Below are 20,156 nucleotides of genomic sequence, written 5' to 3'. Positions count from 1 at the left end.
AGTGTCGCTATGTATAAATCCATAATTCTTTGTTCCTTTTCCGTCCTTTTTGCTTCATTCCCACATTCTGCGGCAAATAACTCATCTCCTGAATCCCTAAAGCCTTTTCATCACCTATATATATCCAAGTCAGAATGGCATGTGACTTGGAGGAAGCTTTGAGGTAGTGGTGTTCCCATACACTTGCTGCCCTTGTCCTTCTAGATTGTAGAGGTTGTGGGTTTGAGAGGTGCTGGGGTGTCAAGCAAGTGAGCTGCTTGAGTGTTGTTGGAACTGCACTCATTCAGTTAAATAGAGAATATTCCATCACACTCCTGATTTCTGCCTTGTAGGTGATGAAAAGGCTTTAGGGATTCAGGAGATGAATTATTTGCCGCAGAATGTGGGAATGAAGCAAAAAGGACGGAAAAGGAACAAAGAATTATGGGTTTATACATAGCGACACTGAATTCAAAAGCAAGGAAGCAAAGTAGATTTCTGTTCCAGTGGAAAGTCAATTTTTTTAGCCTTTCTTCATTACTGCTGCTTTTCATTCCTGTTATCATTTTACTAAATTTGCTCTATCCTTTCCATGGCTCTAATATCCTTCCCATAATGGGGGCTCTGAATTCCATGCCATATTCCACTGCGATCTAACCAAAGTCTTGTGCAAATCTACTTTGCTTCCTCCAAGTCACACGTCATTCTGACTTGGATATATATAGGTGATGAAAAGGCTTTAGGGATTCAGGAGATGAGTTATTTGCCACAGAATGTGGGAATGAAACAAAAAGGACGGAAAAGGAACAAAGAATTATGGGTTTATACATAGCGACATTGAATTCAAAAGCAAGGAAGCAAAGTAGATTTGCACAAGACTTTGGTTAGATCTCAGTGGAATATGGCATGGAATTCAGAGTCCCCATTATGGGAAGGATATTAGAGCCATGGAAAGGATAGAGCAAATTTAGTAAAATGATAACAGGAATGAAAAGTAGCAGTAATGAAGAAAGGCTAAAAAAATTGACTTTCCACTGGAACAGAAATGATTAAGAGGGGTCTAATCTGGATTTTCATGGTCCTATAAGGTTTTCAAAAAGGAAAATTGTGCAAGATTGATTCCACTGTTTGGCGAATTGGTAACAAAGGAAATTGGCCCAAGAAATTTGATGGCGCCACGCCTGTTTTTCAGGCACGAAATGAGTACTTAAACTTACAAAATAGCAGGCAGGAAGCATGCGCGCAATACAAGCTGGAAGCGCGCTACCCGCCATATTGGTATAGGCATACAATGCCCACGCTTGGAACAATATCCATAATGGGCTGTGTAAAATTGGGTTGCACTGAATGCAGTCATCGCTGGGCTGGCTGTGTTCAAGAAAACCAGCTGAAACGGCCAGTAATTTCATAATTCTTCACCGGCGAGCTGCCTGGGGACACCCAACAGGTGTCTGAGTTCGCCGGTCTGATGTTAATGAGGCCTGAGGCCCAATATCAGGTGGTTCTCTGCCCTACCAGTTCCAGCACAGGGATTGTTCCCTGTGCCGAGTCGGCAGGCCAACGCAAATAAATTTCTAAGCCGTAGACTCAGAATTATTACTAGAAAAACGAATATGGAAATTTTGAATTTTTCTCACACAAGAGTATATTGGAATGTACAATGCTTTTTTTTTTAACCAGTATCTATTAAGGCAGAAACTATTAACATGATTAAAATAAAATTGGATAGGTATTTGAAAAGCAAAAATATAAAAGATTGCAGGGAGAGATAGGGAAATGAGTTTATAATAGATAGTTTTAGTTGAAGAGCTAACACTAATAGTAATGTCATCATTTATTTACATACACATGTTTGACACCCTTATTCTTGAATTTGTGATGTGTGTTGGCTTTCGAGTACTCTAAGTTGCCATTAAATATTTGCTATTAAGTCTGATAATTACCGCACTTACTGGATGATTCAGAGTGGATAACTCATACAGAACACATCCAAGAGACCAAATATCACTAAAAAAAAATCAAAAATGATTAAATGTAAATCAAAGCAAGACAGTTTATATATACAAAAGCTTACACTGAGGCATAAGTAATTGTATTCAGAATATGCCTCCTCTTCACTACACAGATTTCCACATAATTATGACATTATTACAACAAAGATTTTCACATAGCTTGACTTATTATCACAACAATGCACATTTTAAAGTATTAAATTTGAAACTGGGTGAATGCATTGATCAGCACAACATTGCAATTGAGCCTCCCCCTGAAACATTTCCATTGAAATATTATTTGCCATTAATCAAACAAAGTACCTTTACAATGACACAGAATCATCTTCACATTCTAACGCTACAGCTTCTGCCTGAACCCTTTGAACGTTACACTCTGATTTTAGCAGGTTCTATTTAAATGGACATATTTTGTGACTTCTTATGTTTTTGAATCAAAACTTTTTGTCCTTGAAAAGCCTCTTAAAACAGAAACTTGCATTTATATAGCACTCTTCATGTGAAAGAGTGCCTTTCAACAAGAGGGAAAATTAGACACTAAGCATGAGGAAAGAGAAGAGAAATAGAATGGCGAGGATAGGAAAATTAAGGTACAATTGAAAAGGAGGGTTTTGAGGAGGTTTAGCAAAAGAAGCAGAGAAGTGACAAGGCAGAAGGAACTGAATAGAGAATTCTAAAATGTAAGAACATAGGGGCTGAAATAGAAGCAGCCAATAGTGGAGTTAAAGATGTGAAGAGTGAGGAGAGTTTTGATGTTGGAGGAGTGGAGGATGCATGCAAGAATGTAAGGCAGGAGCGGGTCACTGGAGTAGAATGGCCGAAGGCAATGAAGTGATTTGGATATAAAGATTTTGAAATCAACATGCTGTGACACAGGTGCCAGTGGAACTTGGGAAAAATTGGGTGATGGGAATGTGTGGGTCTTAATGAGGTTGAGGACACAAGCTGCAGAGCTTTGTTTGAGTTGAAGCTTTAGTTGATGGTGAAGGTATGGACTAGGGTTTTGACAACAGAAGGGGTGCAGATGGGAAATATTGTAGAGATGGAAGAAAGTGATTTTAGTGATGTAATGGATGTACATGAAATTTCACAGAAACAGCTAGTCAGAAAAGTGTATTTAGCCTGTTAACATGGGCAGTGCGATGTGCTTTGAAATTTTTTAAGTTATGAGGTGCAGTATGGAAATATCGAAACATAGAAAATAGGTGCAGGAGTAGGCCATCGGCCCTTCGAGCCTGCATCACTATTCAATAAGATCATGGCTAATCATTCACCTCATTATCCCTTTCCTGCTTTCTCTCCATACCCCTTGATCCCTTTAGCCATAAGGGCCATATCTAACTCCCTCTTGAATATATTCAATGAACTTGCATCAACAACTTTCTGCAGTAGGGAATTCCACAGGTTAACAACTCTCTGAGTGAAGAAGTTTCTCCTCATCTCAGTCCTAAATGGCTTACCCCTTATCCTTAGACTATGCCCCCTGGTTATGGACTTCCCCAACATCGGGAACATCTAACCTGTCCAGTCCCATCAGAATTTTATATGTTTCTATGAGATCCCCTCTCATCCTTCTAAACTCCAGTGAATACAGGCCCAGTCAATCCCGTCTCTCCTCATATGTCAGTCCTGCCATCCCGGGAATCAGTCTGGTGAACCTTCGCTGCACTCTCTCAATAGCAAGAACGTCCTTCCTCAGATTAGGAGACCAAAACTGAACACCATATTCCATGTGAGGCCTCACTAAGACCCTGTACAACTGCAGTAAGACCTCCCTGCTCCTATACTCAAATCCCCTAGCTATGAAGGCCAACATACCATTTGCCTTCTTCACTGCCTGCTGAACCTGCATGCCAACTTTCAATGACTGATGTACCATGACACCCAGGCCTCGCTGCACCTCTCCTTTTCCTGATCTGCCGCCGTTCAGATAATATTCTGCCTTCGTGTTTTTGCCACCAAAGTGGATAACCTCACATTTATCCACATTATACTGCATCTGCCCCGCGTTTGCTCACTCACCTAACCTGTCCAAGTCACCCTGCAGCCTTTTAGCATCCTCCTCACAACTCGCACTGCCACCCAGCTTAGTGTCATCTGCAAACTTGGAGATATTACACTCAGTTCCCTCATCCAAATCATTAATGTATATTGTAAATAGCTGGGGTCCCAGCACTGCGGTACCCCACTAGTCACTGCCTGCCATTCTGAAAAGGACCCATTTATCCCAACTCTCTGCTTCCTATCTGCCAACCAGGTCTCTATCCACGTCAGTACATTATCCCCAATAGCATGTGCTTTAATTTTGCACACCAATCTCTTGTCTGGGACCTTGTCAAAAGCCTTTTGAAAGTCCAAATACACCACATCCACTGGTTCTCCCTTGTCCACTCTACCAGTTACATCCTCAAAAAATTCTAGAAGATTTGTCAAACAGGATTTCCCTTTCATAAATCCATGCTGACTTGGACTGATCACGTCACTGCTTTCCAAATGTGCTGCTATTTCATCTTTAGTAATTGATTCCAACATTTTCCCCACTACTGATGTCAGGCTAACCAGTCTATAATTACCCGTTTTCTCTCTCCCTCCTTTCTTAAAAAGTGGTGTTACATTAGCTACCCTCCAGTTCACAGGAACCGATTCAGAGTCGATAGACTGTTGGAAAATGATCACCAATGCATGCACTATTTCTAGGACTACTTCCTTAAGTACTCTGGGATGCAGACTAGCAGGCCCCAGGGATTTATCGGTCTTCAATCCCATCAATTTCCCTAACACAATTTCCCGCCTAATAAGGATTTCCTTCAGTTCCTCCTTCTCACTAGACCCTTGGTCCCCTAGTATTTCCGGAAGGTTATTTGTGTCTTCCTTCATGAAGACAGAACCAATTTGTTTAACTGGTCCGCCATTTCTTTGTTCCTCATTATAAATTCACCTGAATCTGACTGCAAGGGACCTACATTTGTTTTCACTAATCTTTTTCTCTTCACATATCTGTAGAAGCTTTTGCAGTCAGTTTTTATGTTCCCAGCAAGCTTCCTCTCATACTCTATTTTCCCCCTCCTAATTAAACCCTTTGTCCTCCTCTGCTGTACTACAAAATTCTCCCAGTCCTCGGGTTTGCTGCTTTTTCTGGCCAATTTACATGCCTCTTCCCTGGATTTAACACTATCCTTAATTTCCCTTGTTAGCCACGGTTGAGCCAACTTCCCCGTTTTATTTTTACTCCAGATAGGAATGTACAATTGTTGAAGTTCATCCATGTGATCTTTAAATGTTTGCCATTGCCTATCCACCGTCAACCCTTTAAGTATCATTTGCCAGTCTCTTCTAGCCAATTCACGTCTCATACCATCGAAGCTACCTTTCCTTAAGTTCAGGAACCTAGTCTCTGAATTAACTGAGTCACTCTCCATCTTAATAAAGAATTCTACCATATTATGGTCACTCTTCCCCAAGGGACCTTGCACAACAAGATTACTAATTAGTTCTTTCTCATTTCACATCACCCAATCTAGGATGGCCAGCCCTCTAGTTGGTTCCTCGACATATTGGTCTAGAAAACCATCCCTAATACACCAGGAAATCCTCCTCCACTGCATTGCTGCTAGTTTGGTTAGCCCAATCAATATGTAGATTAAAGTCGCCCATGATAACTGCTGTACCCTTATTGCATGCATCCCTAATTTCTTGTTTGATACTGTCCCCAACCTCACTGCTACTGTTTGGTGGTCTGTATACAACTCCCACTAGCGTTTTCTGCCCTTTGGTATTCCATAGCTCCACCCATACCGATTCCACATCATCCAAGATAATGTCCTTCCTTACTATTGCATTAATGTCCTCTTTAACCAGCAACACCACCCCACCTCCTTTTCCATTCTGTCTATCCTTCCTAAATGTTGAATACCCCTGGATGTTGAGTTCCCAGCCTTGGTCACCCTGGAGCCATGTCTCCGTGATGCCAATTACATCATATCCGTTAACTGCTATCTGCGCAGTTAATTCATCCACCTTATTCCGAATACTCCTCGCATTGAGGCACAGAGCCTTCAGGCTTGTCTTTTTAACACACTTTGCCTCTTTAGAATTTTGCTGTAATTTGGCCCTTTTTACTTTTTGCCTTGGGTTTCTCTGCCCTCAACTTTTACTTTTCTTCTTTCTATCTTTTGCTTCTGAAACATTGTTCTTTTTGCTCACATATGTGCAAAATAATTTGGCCTGTTGGTTTATAATTGGCTCTGTCTCACTGCAGTGTCTATCAATCTGCCTTTTGGAAGATAGGACAAATGCTCATAAAGGCACGTGCAAGATTACAGTAATCAGCACACATAACAATGGGGTTTCAATTACAACCAGTTACAAGTCGTGCAATCCTTATCACCACCATCTGATTGACTTCCTTCAGTCAAGCCTAAAGGAACTTGCCTTCAACTGATTATGAGCATGAACACCAGCACCAATGCAGAAAGCATAAACTTTACTTCAACAACTCAATTGAGATTTGAATAATAGTTAACTGGAATAATTAAGAATCACCCTTGCACAACCCCCTAGTGACTGTCTTGTATGCTCGATTATTGAACCTAGTGCTCCTACAAGGTATATTCCCAGTGACTACAACCTGAGAGGTGGAGGTCTGCTGAGCTTCTGAGGAAGACACTTCAGATCGCCATGGTGGGTGACCTCAAGCAGCTCTTGACCTTGAAGGCCCAGCTGCAGATTGCGGTTTCTTGGCATGGGCTGGGGCAGTCTGGCCCAGCTGGCTGCCTGGTACTGACAAGGGCAGTGGCAGAGTGGGAGGCAGGTGCCTCTTCCATGGAGCCAGGCCACTCTCCTGGGACTGTGCCTCAGCACTCCGATGCAAGAATAGAGTGCAGGAGTGATGCTGTGGAAGTCCCTGTAAATGTTGGCCCCCCAAAACCAAGATGGCAGTCATCTGAGGTTCCATGGCAGTGTGAGCTGTCTGGAAGCTGTCACTGCTATCACCAGAAGCTCCATCATGGTGGACCCCACTTTCATATTCCTGGAGCTGGCTGTTCACTTCCTGCTTGACAGAATGGTCTCCATGTTCTGCGCGAAGCCTCAATACAAGTTGGAGGTGGATTCCTCCATGCAACTAATCTCCATATTGACTCATGATTTTAACAGAACTTCCTTTTCTATAATGAATTACCAGAACTTCCTGGAATTTGAATATCTGACCATTAAAATTTTTTTTTAAAGAATCGTGAGTCAAGTACAATCACACAGCATTGTTTAAGTTTGAATTATTCCTTTTTCCAGCCTGTAATTGATGAAATGTACAATATTGTATAGGCATCTGAACTGCAGTCATTTTTTTCAATCTTCAGTGACTCAATTTAAATGAATGAATACAAAAAGAAAATTAGACAACAAAATCCAATTTTTGTTACCAAGCACTGTATTGGCAAAGTAAGCTGTTGTTGATAACACATTTTACAGGACAGTTGCAAAATAATTACCTTTTGTTATTGTAGGGTTGATTCTCACATATCTCAGGAGATAAATAGAATGGGGTTCCTATACATGTATGTGCCAACTCCATGGTACTAGAAGAACAGAGTATAAAATAAAAGCAAACTAAAATAAAAAAACATTAGCATCAAAGTCATATGATGCAATATAAATAATTTGACATATTTTAAAACTACCTTGAACTTCAGTTTACATTTTAATGTAAAAAAAACACATGAACTCAATAAAACATAATTTGAAAGTAATTAGCAGTTTAATTGATTTAAAACACAACACAGTATTTTTTAATACAGGATAACAACAAATAGTTAGATGGCTCACATCTGCACTCTTAACAGTTACACCTCAAGAAAAGAACTTACAATATCTTCAGATCTTTGTAAAGCACTGCAGCTGAAATAACACATTGCATTTGTAAAAGAAATGAATGGGGAAATCTGAACTTTTTGCTTAAATTAGGTGAGTTTTCTTCACTTGCTACAGTTAAGCTCTTGAGGAGTTGCCCATTCTACAATAATGCAAGCTATAACATCCAACCTGATTGGAGAGATTCAAACAGGACATTGTGGGAGAGATTTGGGAGGTGGTTATTTTCCCAGAGAATAGTGGACCTCTGGAACTAGCTGCTATCTCGTGTGGTGGGCGCGGACTTGCAAAATTCCTTCAAGCAAGAGCTGGATTTGTTTCTGACTGGGGCGAAGTTCACCTCTCACAGGGAATTCAGGGCCAGAGTGATCTCCTGGACTAGTTTCGATTGCCTAGATGGGTCGGAGAGGAATTTCCCAGATTTCTTTCTCCCAAATTGGCCTGGGTTTTTTAAAATCTGTATTTTGGCCTCTCCCAGGACATCACATGGTTTTGGGTGGGGTGGAGTGTACATGTTGCGATATACAAGGTATTAGAATTGTGTGGGATAGGCTCGATGAACCAGATGGTCTTTACCTGTCTATCAGTGTTTGTTCATACGTAACATAATCAGGGATTTTGAAGAGGAAAGGGAAGTTGGAGATTCGGTGGTAGTTTGCAAGGACAGAGGGGTTGAGGCAAGTTTTTTTTGAGGAAGTTAGCAATGATTGTATTTTTCAAAAGGAGGGGTGTCAGACCCTGAGGAGAGGGAACCATTTACACCTTAAATACAGCCAATTCTGCTGTCACAATAGCACCTATTTTCTGAAATGTGCCCAGGTACACCTTGGGCGAGTTAAGCCAAGAAGGCAAGTTCCATTGAATGTTTTCTAATGTATCGAATGGACATTAGTTGAGCAAAACTTGTGTTGCTTACTAGCAACACAGTTTTTGGTTCTGGACAAACAAAATCCTAATAAAGTCAGATTGACTATCTGATCTGTTACTATGTTATGGTTAGATCACCAAATATATACAAGGTCGGTTGGACAAGAGTATGTGTGATTATAGTTTTTGTCATGAAGATTAGCATTTCATTCCTGAACTGATGGACTTTGGAAATCTGCCAAAGTAAATGGAGAAAAGATCCTCCTATGTTGACACCACTAACAGGTAACATTTGGGGATGAAATTGGGTGCCTTTGTGCTTCCCATTAGCGCAAATGGTTTTGTGACCAGGGGCACAGCGATGACATCGACTCCGGCCGTATTGGCCAGGAGTTTTGCAGCGGTGCTATGGCATTGAGCCCCAATCTCCTTTGCCCGGAAATCATGACATCATCATCATGCGCATCGCCCCGGTAGCGCCCCGGTCCCGAAATTGCCTTCCACCCCCTGCAGCAGCACCAGGAAAAAACATTGGCAGCTGCAGGAAGCATGCATCGGACGGCCGGTCACTTCGGGTGCGATGCTTAAAGACGAGGTGATCGAGGTAATTAAAAAAAAACGGACCTTTTTTGCTTCCAGCTTTTTTCGCGGGTTCCTGCCTGTGATTGATCAGCCCGGCACTCTGCTTGATAGCAGGGCTGATTGCACGGGATTGCAGCTGCGGCATGTTACATGTAAGTTGTTTTTATTTTGTAGAGCCTACAGCCTTTAAGGGAGGGAAGGAGTCGTTCAACACGGCAGCACTGCATGGCCCAGTGTACAGCGCTGCTGAACTCAGCCCCCCCCCACCACTGCCGATTGCGCTCCATGAAGGAAGTGGAGCTTTAGCGCTCCACTTCTTGGAGTGCAAACGGCGATTTTTAAAAACTTTTGAAATCGTTAGTGCCTGGCACTAACCTTTACAAATTTCAACAGGTAATGCCCCAAATGGGGCGGTACCCAATTTCACCCCAACTGGCTTTGGTTTTCCCAATATTTAAATGCCGAAAATTTCTATTCATTGAGTACTGGATGTCGGACAAGCAGTGTGACAATTTAGAGACTGTGGTGGGGTCGACAAAAGTGGTGGTGAGGTAGAGGTGGGTGTTGTTAGTGTACATATGGAAACAAAAGCTGTGTTTTCGGATAATGTCGCCAAGAGGCAGCATGTAGATGAGAAATAGGAGGGGACCATGGATTGATCTTTGGGGACTCCAGAGGTAACGATGCGAGAGTGGGAAGAGAAGCCATTGCAGGTGATTCTCTGGCCACGATTAGATAGATAAGAATGGAACCAGGCGAGTGCAGTCCCATCCAGCTGGACGATGGTGGAAAGGCGTTGGAGGAGGATGGAGTGGCCAACTATGTCAAATGCTGCATATGGGTCAAGAAGGATAAGGAGGGATAGTTTACTTCTGTCACAATCACAAGGTATGTAACTTGTGACTTTGATGAGAGCCATTTCGGTACTGTAGCAGGAGCAGAAACCTGATTGGAGGGATTCAAACATGGAGTTTCAGGAAAGATTGGCACGAATTTGGGAGGCAAAAACACATTCAAGGACTTTGGAAAGGAAAGGGAGGTTGGAGATGGGGCGGTAGTTTGCAATGACAGAGGGGTCAAGGGTTTTTTTTTTGAGAGGGGCGATGACGGCAGATTTGAAGGAGAGTGGGACAGTACCTGAGGGGAGAGAACCATTAATAATGTCAGCTGACATGGGAGCCAGAAAAGGAAGTTGGTTGGTCAGCAGTTTAGTGGGAATAGGGTCAATGGAGCAGGAAGTGGGTCTCATGGACAAGATGAGCACTGAGATGTCATGAGGGGAGGTCAGAGAGAAAATGGAGAAAGATGCGAGTTCAGGGCTAGGGCAACCTTGGAGGAAGTTTGGCCCGGTGGGCTAGGGAAAGGAAGGGAAATGGCAGAGGCAGCTGATCGGATGGTCTCAATCTTAGAGACAGAGAAGTCCATGAGCTCCTCGCACTTGTCGTTGGAGATAAAGGTGGAAGGGACAGGGGGAGAAGGGTTTAAGGAGCAGGACCCAATAATGCTTTATGTGGCCCAGCCAGATTTGGCGGTAAATGGCTAAACCAGTTGTCCGCCATATCTGTTCAAGTCTGCGTTCCTTTGACTTAAGGGAGCGAAGATAAGGGCTGTACCAGGTGGAACGGCCAGGGTGAGAGTGAGTAATGGTCTTAATTTGTTTTCCTATAGATAACAAAGTTGTACACAATCTATTTTTACATTCAAGTCCAATTTCTATTATTGTCTCAGGACCTATGCCTGAGGCTGTGATCTCCTCCATCAAAAGTTTAAAATATTTAGGCCAAAGACAAATTCATTTTGTGTTCTTTTCTAACGAACAGCCAAATGCAGATGAAAGCAGAACAAAATCAGATATTGACTCTATCAAAATTTAGTTCTACATTCTTAAATACCAAAGTATGAGCTGTAGTTCAAAAGCTAGTTATAAATTTCCATACAATTAATCAATACCATGGCGCTTTTGTTTAATCCTTATGTACTGCTGTTTCTATTGCTCAGTTCTTTCAAAATTGATATCAGAGATCTATAATTGATTGATTAGCACATTTTTAAAAAAACAGGCTGTTTCATCTGGGGTTTAAAAACTTAAAAACTGAAGTCCACCAAATATAATACGAGGGAACCAGTCTCCAAATACTGGTGCTATGTGCTCAGGAGGTATGTCATTGTTCATAGATATTCTTATTTAAAATTCATTCTCGGGATATGGACATCATTGGCAAGACCGACACATATTGCCCATCCCTAGTTGTCCTTGAGAAGGTAATGGAGCCTTATTCTTGAACTGCTGCAGTTCGTGTGGTGGAGGTACTTCCACAATATTGTTAGATAAGGAACTCCAGGATTTTGACCCAGTGACCTGATGGAATGGCGATATATATCTAATTATGACTTGGTGTGGAACTTGGAGAGATGGTGTTCGTATGCATTTGCTCTCCTCCTTCTAGGTGGTGAAGGTTGTGGGGTTGGGAGATGCTGCTGAAGAAGCCGTGACGACTTGCTGCAGTGGATCCTTTAGATAGTGCACACGGCAGCATGGTACATCGGTGGTGGAGAATGTGAATATTTAAGCTAGTGGATAGAGCACGGATGAAGCGGACTGCTTTGCCCTGGATGATGTTGAGCTTCGAGTGTTGCTGCAGCCGCACCCATCCAAGAAGTGGAGATTTTTCCATCACACTCCTGACTCGTGCCTTGTAGATGGTGGAGAGGCTTTGGAGAGTTAGAAGATGAGCCACTCACTACAGATTACCCAGCCTCTGCCCTGCTCTAGTAGCCATGGCATTTATGTGGCTGGTCCAGTTGAGGTTCTGGTCATTGATGATCCTGCAGGATGTTGATGGTGGGGAATACGCCGATGATAATACGTTGTATCTGAAGAGGAGGTGATTAGGCTCTCTCCAGTCAGAGATGGTCATTGCCTGTCACTTATTTGGCATGAATGTTATTGGCCACTTATCAGCCCAAGCCTGGATGTTTTCCAGGTCTTGCTAGATGAAGGCATGGAATGCTTCAATGCTTCATTATCTGAGGAATTGTGAATGGAGATGAATACTGTGCAAGGAACACCGTGAATCCCTATTTCTGACCTTATGATGGAGGAAAGGTCATTAATGAAACAGCTGAAGATAGTTGGGCCTGAGCAACTCATGATAGGGTGCTAATTGGCCGGGTTGGAATTTGTCCTGCTTTTTGTGGCTACGGGACACCTGTGCAATTTTCCACATTGTTGGGTAAATATCAGTGTTGTAGCTGTACCAAAACAGCTTGTGTCTAGTTCTTGAGCCCAGGTCTTCAGCACTACAGCTGGGATGCCTGTTGAAGATTCGCATTTGTGATGGTGGGGACCTCAGGAGGAGGTTCCTCCCGTTAGTTGCTCAATTGTCCACCACTATTTGCAACTGGATGTGTCAGGATTAAAGAACTTTGACCTGACCCGTTGGTTGTGGGATTATTATCGCTGTCTAAAGCATGCTGCTTCCACTGTTAGCATGCAACCTTTCTGTGTTGTAGTTTCACCAAGTTGGAAGCTCATTTTCAGGTATTCCTGGTACAGCTCCTGGCATGCTCTTTTACACTGCTCATTGTTGGTCATCTGGTTGAACGGTGATGGAGTGAGGGATATGCCGGGCCATGAGGTTACAGATTGTGTTGGTATGCAATTCTGCTGCTGCTGATGACCCATGGTGCCTCATGAATGTCCAGTGTTGAGCTGCTAGAAGTTCTTAATCTATCCCATTTAGCACCATGTTAATGCCACATGACTTGATGGAGGGTGACCTCCGTGTATAAGACAGTGCGTGAAACTGTGTTATTTCTGCAAGATTAACTAATAGTAATAAACATTGGGTAATTTGGATATATTTAACATGGCAATGGCCATGGAATTTGTATCTTCAAGAATTAAAAAACAAAATAATTCAAAAATATTACAGTGGTGATCAACTGAGCTAGTGTTTGTTACAGTTTTGCAATATTTGCAGAAACTATACATGATATCTTCTTTTCAATATACCTGTAATTGATTTTGCAGAAATGATTTTAGTTGGTAACATGGTGACAAATCAAAATTAGGACAAAAGAAAGCAATAGAACAGATTACTTGCAGTTTGCAACAGAATATTCTAAAAATATAGCTAAGCAACAGAATAAAAATGAAGTCTGTAGCTTAGCAACATTTTCTTATTAATATTAAAAATTATGATGTACAGTATGTTATGAGCGACTGGTTTTAGTTACGGAATAAAATTAAAAGCACAAATTTTAATCCCCGTTTTACAGCCATTCTGTCTGGGTTTCTGAAGGCCAGCCAGACAAAAGGGGGTAGATTTTCAACTTCTATGGAAATGAAAATAGATAGTTTCTATGGGTTCAATTTTCCCCTATGTCATTTTTTGGCATATTGCCAGAGTTACACCCTTTTTTTCTGGCCCCAACTACACCAAAAAAATAAGTAGCAAGTTTCCCCGTTCTATTTTTTGAAATTGGTGCCGTGCAGCCTGTCCTGTACCTTTTGGGGGTGGAGCCTTATGTCTGCACCCAAAAAATGATGCCTCCCTGCTGCGCATGCACGAAAAAAAAGGACGTTTTTGACGTGATTGCTATGGGCATAGATGCCCAGTACAGCTCCTGGTCTGCATTTGGCCATTTTTAAAGAGCCAGTTGTGTGTGAGAACTTTAATTGTCATTGGAAAAATCGGAGCTGCAATACAAGATGCACCGCGGCTCAAGGACCAAGAATTTCTTACAGGATGAAGTGGAGGCACTAGTTACTATAATTGAGGCTAGATGGCATGAGCTCGACACCAGCAGATATCACATGAAAGTTTCACCAAAAGAAATGAAGAAACACTGGAACAAACTAACAGAAGATTACTCTGCAATGGTGACCACCCCGAGGTCTGGAGGCCAGTGCAGAAAGAAGTGGCAGGACCTTGGTCAAGTAGTTAGGCCCCGATATTGGTGGCTCTATCGCCCACTGCCGCCGAGATTAGCAGCCGGTCTTCTCTCTGCCAGTTTCCACTCGGGCTGCAGCGGGCTGGAGGGGAGTACCGCCGGGAACCGGCCACTGACAGCCAAGTAGCGCAAGTGTCTTCCCGCCTTCCGAGCTGCCAGATTGGTGCAGACAGGAGTTGGCGGGAGTCGGCGACAGCAGCGGGAAAGAACGCTGCATGGAAGCAGGTCTAACCCTGACAATAAGTACGAAGACCTGCAAAAAAACGTTAGTGAACATCTTTAAAAACATTTTTTTACAGCGTCTTACCTGGATGGGATCCCCTGAAGGTGTTCCAGTGCTGATTTATTTTTTTTGGTAAAGGTTTTTATTTTCAGCTCTTCCACCCTCCCTGGGTCCGACTCCATCCTCGGCGGCACTTGGGCGGCAAGCGCATTTGCCGTCGAGATTGAGAGCTCCTGCCCGCGGCAGCCCAGATTAATGGCGTAAGCTGTTATTTTGCTGCCGGGCAGTACTGCCACTTCTTTTAGAGGGATCTTCCTCGCAAGGCGATGTGGGTAAAATCAATGCAGCCCTGTACCTTTGGAAAGCCAGCAATCCTGGAGAAGCCCACAGCCCTGTCACACATTGCCTGGTCGGTCATGGGGAACTTTATGTAGTCATTCCTCTGGGTATATAGTGCAATAGTCACCTGTCGAATGCAGATATGTGTTGCATGTTGAGAAATGGCGCACACATCCCCAGTTGTGGCCTGGAACAATCCAGATGCATAGAATGAAAGTGCAGCTGTAACCTTGACTTCAACTGACAAAGCAGTCCTCCTGACAGTTCTAGGTTGCAAGTCTGCTTTTACTAACTCACAGAGCTGTTACAACTTATTTGCGAACCGCAACCTTCTGACGCAGTGTACATCACTCAGGTGCAGGTATGAACGCCTGTCTCGATATACCTGATATGGGTAAGGCCTTCTGCCCATCATCCTACGTGCTCTGAGGTTCCTCATGCCATGACGTCAAATCAATTGTCTCCTCTGCAACACCACCATGCAGAAGGCTTGCATGAAGTATGAGATTGTCAGGATTGCCCCCATTATTAAATTGCACCTTTGCAAGAAGCTCAAAACGGCAGGCAGGACAAGCTTTATTGTCTCTCCCCCCCAAGGTCGACGCCCTATTATGGACTATACCCAGGTCAGAGCATGCGCAATGGGCTTGTTACATTGGGAAACATTCCCGCCCCCGCAACCCCCCGGACTTCATTTGATGCTGCTTGCTGAATAGTGTAAGGCTTTTCATGCCTTCAATTCAGCTTCCACCTCCACCCCCCACCTCCCCCCCGCCCCCTGAGCTTCTTTTGATGCATAGTGGCATAGTATAAGGGTTCTCATCCCTTCAGTTCGGCTTCCACACACCCCTCCCCCCCCCCCCCCCCCGGGGCTTCTTTTCAAGCCGAGCCCTGAGCCCCTGTGTCCGAGCGAGGGACCGATTCTGCCGGCCGATGTCCTGACCCTCGAGCCTGGTTTGGAGATGTTTGGTGGTGGCGTGGCACTTTAAAAAAATCCAAACTTAAAGAATTGCATGAAACTTCCATTTTCTGCATTTTCAGTTGGAAACATTTAAGCTTCATGCTGCATATTTATGTGTTCTTGACTCCTTCCAAAACGTCGCCTATAAACAATGACGTCTTTCTGTGCCGATTTTTTCATGTGCGCTGGTTTTTCTTAAGTGCCCAGAAAGTTTTTTGGGAGTGGTCACATACGCTGTCCTAGGAGAATTGTAAGTTGGCCAAACTAGCATAATTGTGAAAAATCTGGTTTCGCCTAAATGACGCAAAAAAAAACTAACCTAAAAAAATTGTTACTATTTGAGTTATGCTGGTGCACAATCTTTGGGGAAACTTGGATTTTTAAATTCAGGCCAAAAAAAGCGTCGCGCGCCCAAAAAATGGCGCAAATCACAGGGGAAAATTGAGCCCTATAATAGATATTTGATCCACAATGCCAGTTGAAAATTTACCCCCTGGAATCTCAGAGAGCTATTTCCCAATAAATGACAGATTTAAGAAAGTTGCTGTCAAAAGGAATTCAAAAAGCATCTGATTCTTTAAATGGCCATTATAATTTAATGTTATTTTAAATTGCTACTTATACTATTGTATACACCCAATATCTTGCTTCTATATATGAAGTATAAATAATTTGTTATTATAGTCTTTACAAATTTGAGTTAGCTTTCAATATTTTCTACCATTCAATAAAATGAAGCCATAGTTATATTCTATGTAAATCTTAGGAAGCAAGATACCACAATGAGGATTAATTTTAGACTTCGCTACATTTTCTCTGTGTCAAAAAGCAAAAGATGCAGATTTAAAACCATAAGGGATGTAATCCACTTCTGTACGTGGCAGGCAGTTGTCATAGAATCATGGAATCATAGAAACTTACAGCACAGAAGGAGTCCATTCGGCTCATCGTGCCTGTGGTAGCTGTTTGAAAGAGCAGTCATGCGTAGTCCCACATTCCTACTCATGGTCTGTAACCCTGTGAGTTCCTTATCCTCAAGTACCTGTCCAACACTCTTTTAAAGTTATTTATGGAATCAGCTTCCAGCACCTTTTTAGGTAGAGAGTTCCAGATCCCGACAACACAGTGAAAAAAATTCTCGTCTCCCCTCTAGATCTTTTGCCAATGATTTTAAATCTACGACCTCTGATTATTGACCCACTCGCCAGAGGGAATAGTTTTTCTCCAACTACTCTATCAAAACCTCTCATTGTCCTGAAAACCTCTATTAGGTTACCTCTTAACTATCTCTGTTTTAAGGAGAACAGTCCTAACTTATCCAATCTTTCCTCATAACTGAAGAGCCTCATCCCTGGTAACATTTTGGTAAACCTCCTCTGTCTGGTCACTTGCATAAGAAAAACAAGTTTTAAAAGCCTGTGCTGTTAAGGTTTTAGTTAAAGGAAACTTACTTGTTCAACACTCGTGCTATTCCAAAGTCTCCGAGTTTTACAGTCACTCCTTTATTACAAAGAAAAATGTTCTATGGATAAAAATATATTTTATTTTATTCACAATGCTTAAATTCCCATGACACCCATAGCTTCTGCTATGAGCAAACCATGTTAATTTTTCCAATGTTCAAAACTATTGTTTAATTCCAAATATGAAATTCTGCAGACACTTCTCACATTTATTGTTGAGAATACATAACATACCTTTACATACCAGCCAATGTCATTAATGCATATTAGGATAAAGAAAGGAACACTGCGGTCTGGACCATTGGAATTCTATGAAGTGGTTTTCAGCCGTGCTACAGCAGGGGGACATTGAACAGAGGCTAGGCATTCTACCAGAAGGAGGGGTGAAAGGTCAGAAGAATCATTCTCTGGGCCACTCTTACAGGCCTACTGGTGACCAATGGCATTTGGCAAGGTAGTCTGTTCTCCATAAGGAAATGGCAAGTGCAAGAAAAATGTGGAAGGAGAAAAGGAGGGAAAAGTAAATTAAATTATCAAAACACCATAAAGAAAGGTGCTGAAAGCTTGAGAACCATATAAAGGAGCAAAAGGTCTATAAATTATCACAGCTAGCAGCCAGTCACAGTTTATGCAAAAGAAGCCTCCTGCCTGCCTCAGTGATGGCTCAATCTTGCTCTCCCACCTCAACTCTCTCTCTCAATGTGTAGCGGTCTCAAAATGTGCATAATTATCTGATAATATTAATGTATATGCCTGGGAGCACCCTCTCAAAGTGTAAAGTGTAAGTTGTACAATATCTTAACCTAGTATGTAAATCTTCTACATGCCAAAAGAAACAAAGAAAAAACAAATCTAAGTAGTAGAAAAACACAAAATGATGGAGAATCTGGACTCCAATAAGACAGCGAGCAGGATGCACTGAATAAGAACATAAGAAGTTATAGTATTAAACCAGTATCTCCAGTATAAAGGGACCATAAACCATACTCAAAAAAAGAGTCTATGGGCATTGAACAGAATGTGCAGATAAGGAACTTGCAGGAATTCACACAAATTTAGGATCTTAGAATTTGGGAAACTCTCACTACATTAATAATAAGGCTCGAGAGGCACAGTATAGAGCCATCTGTAATGGTTTTTACTTAAACTATTCACATCTATTAATCTAAAAACTGAAATCTTGCCATATAAGCTAGTAATTTTACCAAACCCAGTCCAAATGGTTTCAATATGTCAGTAACATTTTAATTAGAACTATTGGGAATTATTCAGTACCTGAGCCTTTTAAGTAGATATTATCTAGATATATAGTTTGATATAATATCAATGTTTAGAATCATAAAACATTTTAAATGTAAAATGTTCCCTAAAACACAAAAAATGAGGCCATAGTTCCAAAAGGGTTAAATACATCTGATAATTATTACATGCTTAGTTCTGTGCTCTTCTGATATTTACCTGTGTCTTGATATCTCGGTGCAGGATCTTCCTGTCATGAATGTGTTTCAGCCCCAAACAGATTTGCACAAACCAGTCCAACACCTAAAAAAAGGTTATGGAATGTCAGCCATATATTTTTGATTTTTAAAGCAGAAAGACATTGAATTATGAAAAGCTAATGGCCGAGAAGTCCTGCTACCACTGTACAGGGTATTGGTGAGGCCTAGCTTAGGTACAGCATGCAGTTTTGGTCTCCATATTTAAAGAAGGAAATACTTGCATTGGAGGCTGTTCAGAGAAGGTTCACTAGGTTGATTCCAGGGATGAGGGGGCTGACTTATGAAGATAGGTTGAGTAGGTTGGGCCTATACTCATTGGAGTTCAGAAGAATGAGAGGTGATCTTATCAAACCATATAAGATAATGAGGGGGCTCGACAAGGTGGGTGCAAAGAGGATAATTCCACTCATAGGGGAAACTAAACCTAGGGGACTCTGTGCTTATCGCCCAAAAATGGGCGTTATTTCTGGCGTGGGCAGTAAAAAAGGGTTTTCAGATCGCCGGCTTCTCACCCATTCTCAAAAAACCTGGTTTACATTTTTGAAAATGGACATTATCAAATGGGCGGTATTTTGTTGACCTTCTGCCGTAAAGTGTGGCTGTCCTTAGCAACGGCACTGCAACGCTCGATTCCCGCGATTCTGGAGGTCAAGGGTCACCATGACATGTGCAGAAGAGGAGACAGAGAGAGAGGGAGCTCAGAGGGACGGAAGGCGTGGCTGGGTGTGGTGTGGCTGCTTTGGGAGGAAGGAGGGAGACTTTAGAGCTTCACAGTAAGTAGGCAAACAAAAAGTAGCTGTTACCAGCCACATCTTTGCCCGAATTTTCCCTATAATGGAGGGAGAGGAGAAGGCATCACAGCACGCTGTGGAGACTGACGCTGGAGAGAACAGTGAGGTGGGAGAGGAGCACATTGGAGGCTGCAAAGGAGCCAGGAGGTTCTCGGACGATGCAAATGCCTCCCTCCTGCAGGAGGTTGAATCACGCTGGGGTGATTTGACACAGGGAGGGCGTGGAAAGCCCACCCCATAGGCCTACCAGAGGATATGGACCGAGATAGCAGAAGTGGTCTCGTCGACCAACGAGGTGAGTGAGGGCAGCCACTGCCGCAAACATAGAAACAAAGAAACATAGAAAATAGGAGCAGGAGCAGGCCATTCGGCCCTTCGAGCCTGCACCGTCATTCAATAAGATCATGGCTGATCATTCAATCTCAGTACCCCTTTCCTGCTTTCTCTTCAGACCCCTTGATCCTTTTGGCCATAAGGGCCATATCTAACTCCTCTTTGAATATGTCTAACGAAATGGCTTCAACAACTTTCTGTGATAGAGAATTCCACAGGTTAACCACTCTCTGAGTGAAGAAGTTTCTCCTCATCTCGGTCCTAAATGGCTTACCCCTTATTC

The 20,156-nt window shown here is 42.5% G+C and overlaps 1 protein-coding gene across 8 annotated transcripts in view; it reads right to left on the bottom strand.

The window, feature by feature from the left end:
- The window catches only part of LOC139274867 (serine/threonine-protein kinase Nek5-like), a 114,924-nt gene that overhangs the window by 55,360 nt on the left and 39,408 nt on the right, over positions 1–20,156 (bottom strand). For 7 of the 8 annotated variants that reach the window (XM_070891578.1, XM_070891574.1, XM_070891575.1 and 4 more), the window contains 4 exons: positions 18,709–18,792; positions 17,239–17,309; positions 7,481–7,567; positions 1,932–1,986 (listed from right to left, as the gene is read on the bottom strand). In XM_070891578.1, the coding sequence (XP_070747679.1) occupies positions 1,932–1,986; positions 7,481–7,567; positions 17,239–17,309; positions 18,709–18,792 (297 nt within the window). The remainder of the gene's footprint in view (positions 1–1,931; positions 1,987–7,480; positions 7,568–17,238; positions 17,310–18,708; positions 18,793–20,156) is intronic. The other variant, XM_070891581.1, reaches the window with a different exon arrangement.

This window comes from Pristiophorus japonicus, chromosome 10, assembly GCF_044704955.1.
Source record: "Pristiophorus japonicus isolate sPriJap1 chromosome 10, sPriJap1.hap1, whole genome shotgun sequence".
Lineage (NCBI taxonomy): Eukaryota > Metazoa > Chordata > Chondrichthyes > Pristiophoridae > Pristiophorus > Pristiophorus japonicus.
This window is presented reverse-complemented; position numbering and strand designations above follow the sequence as displayed.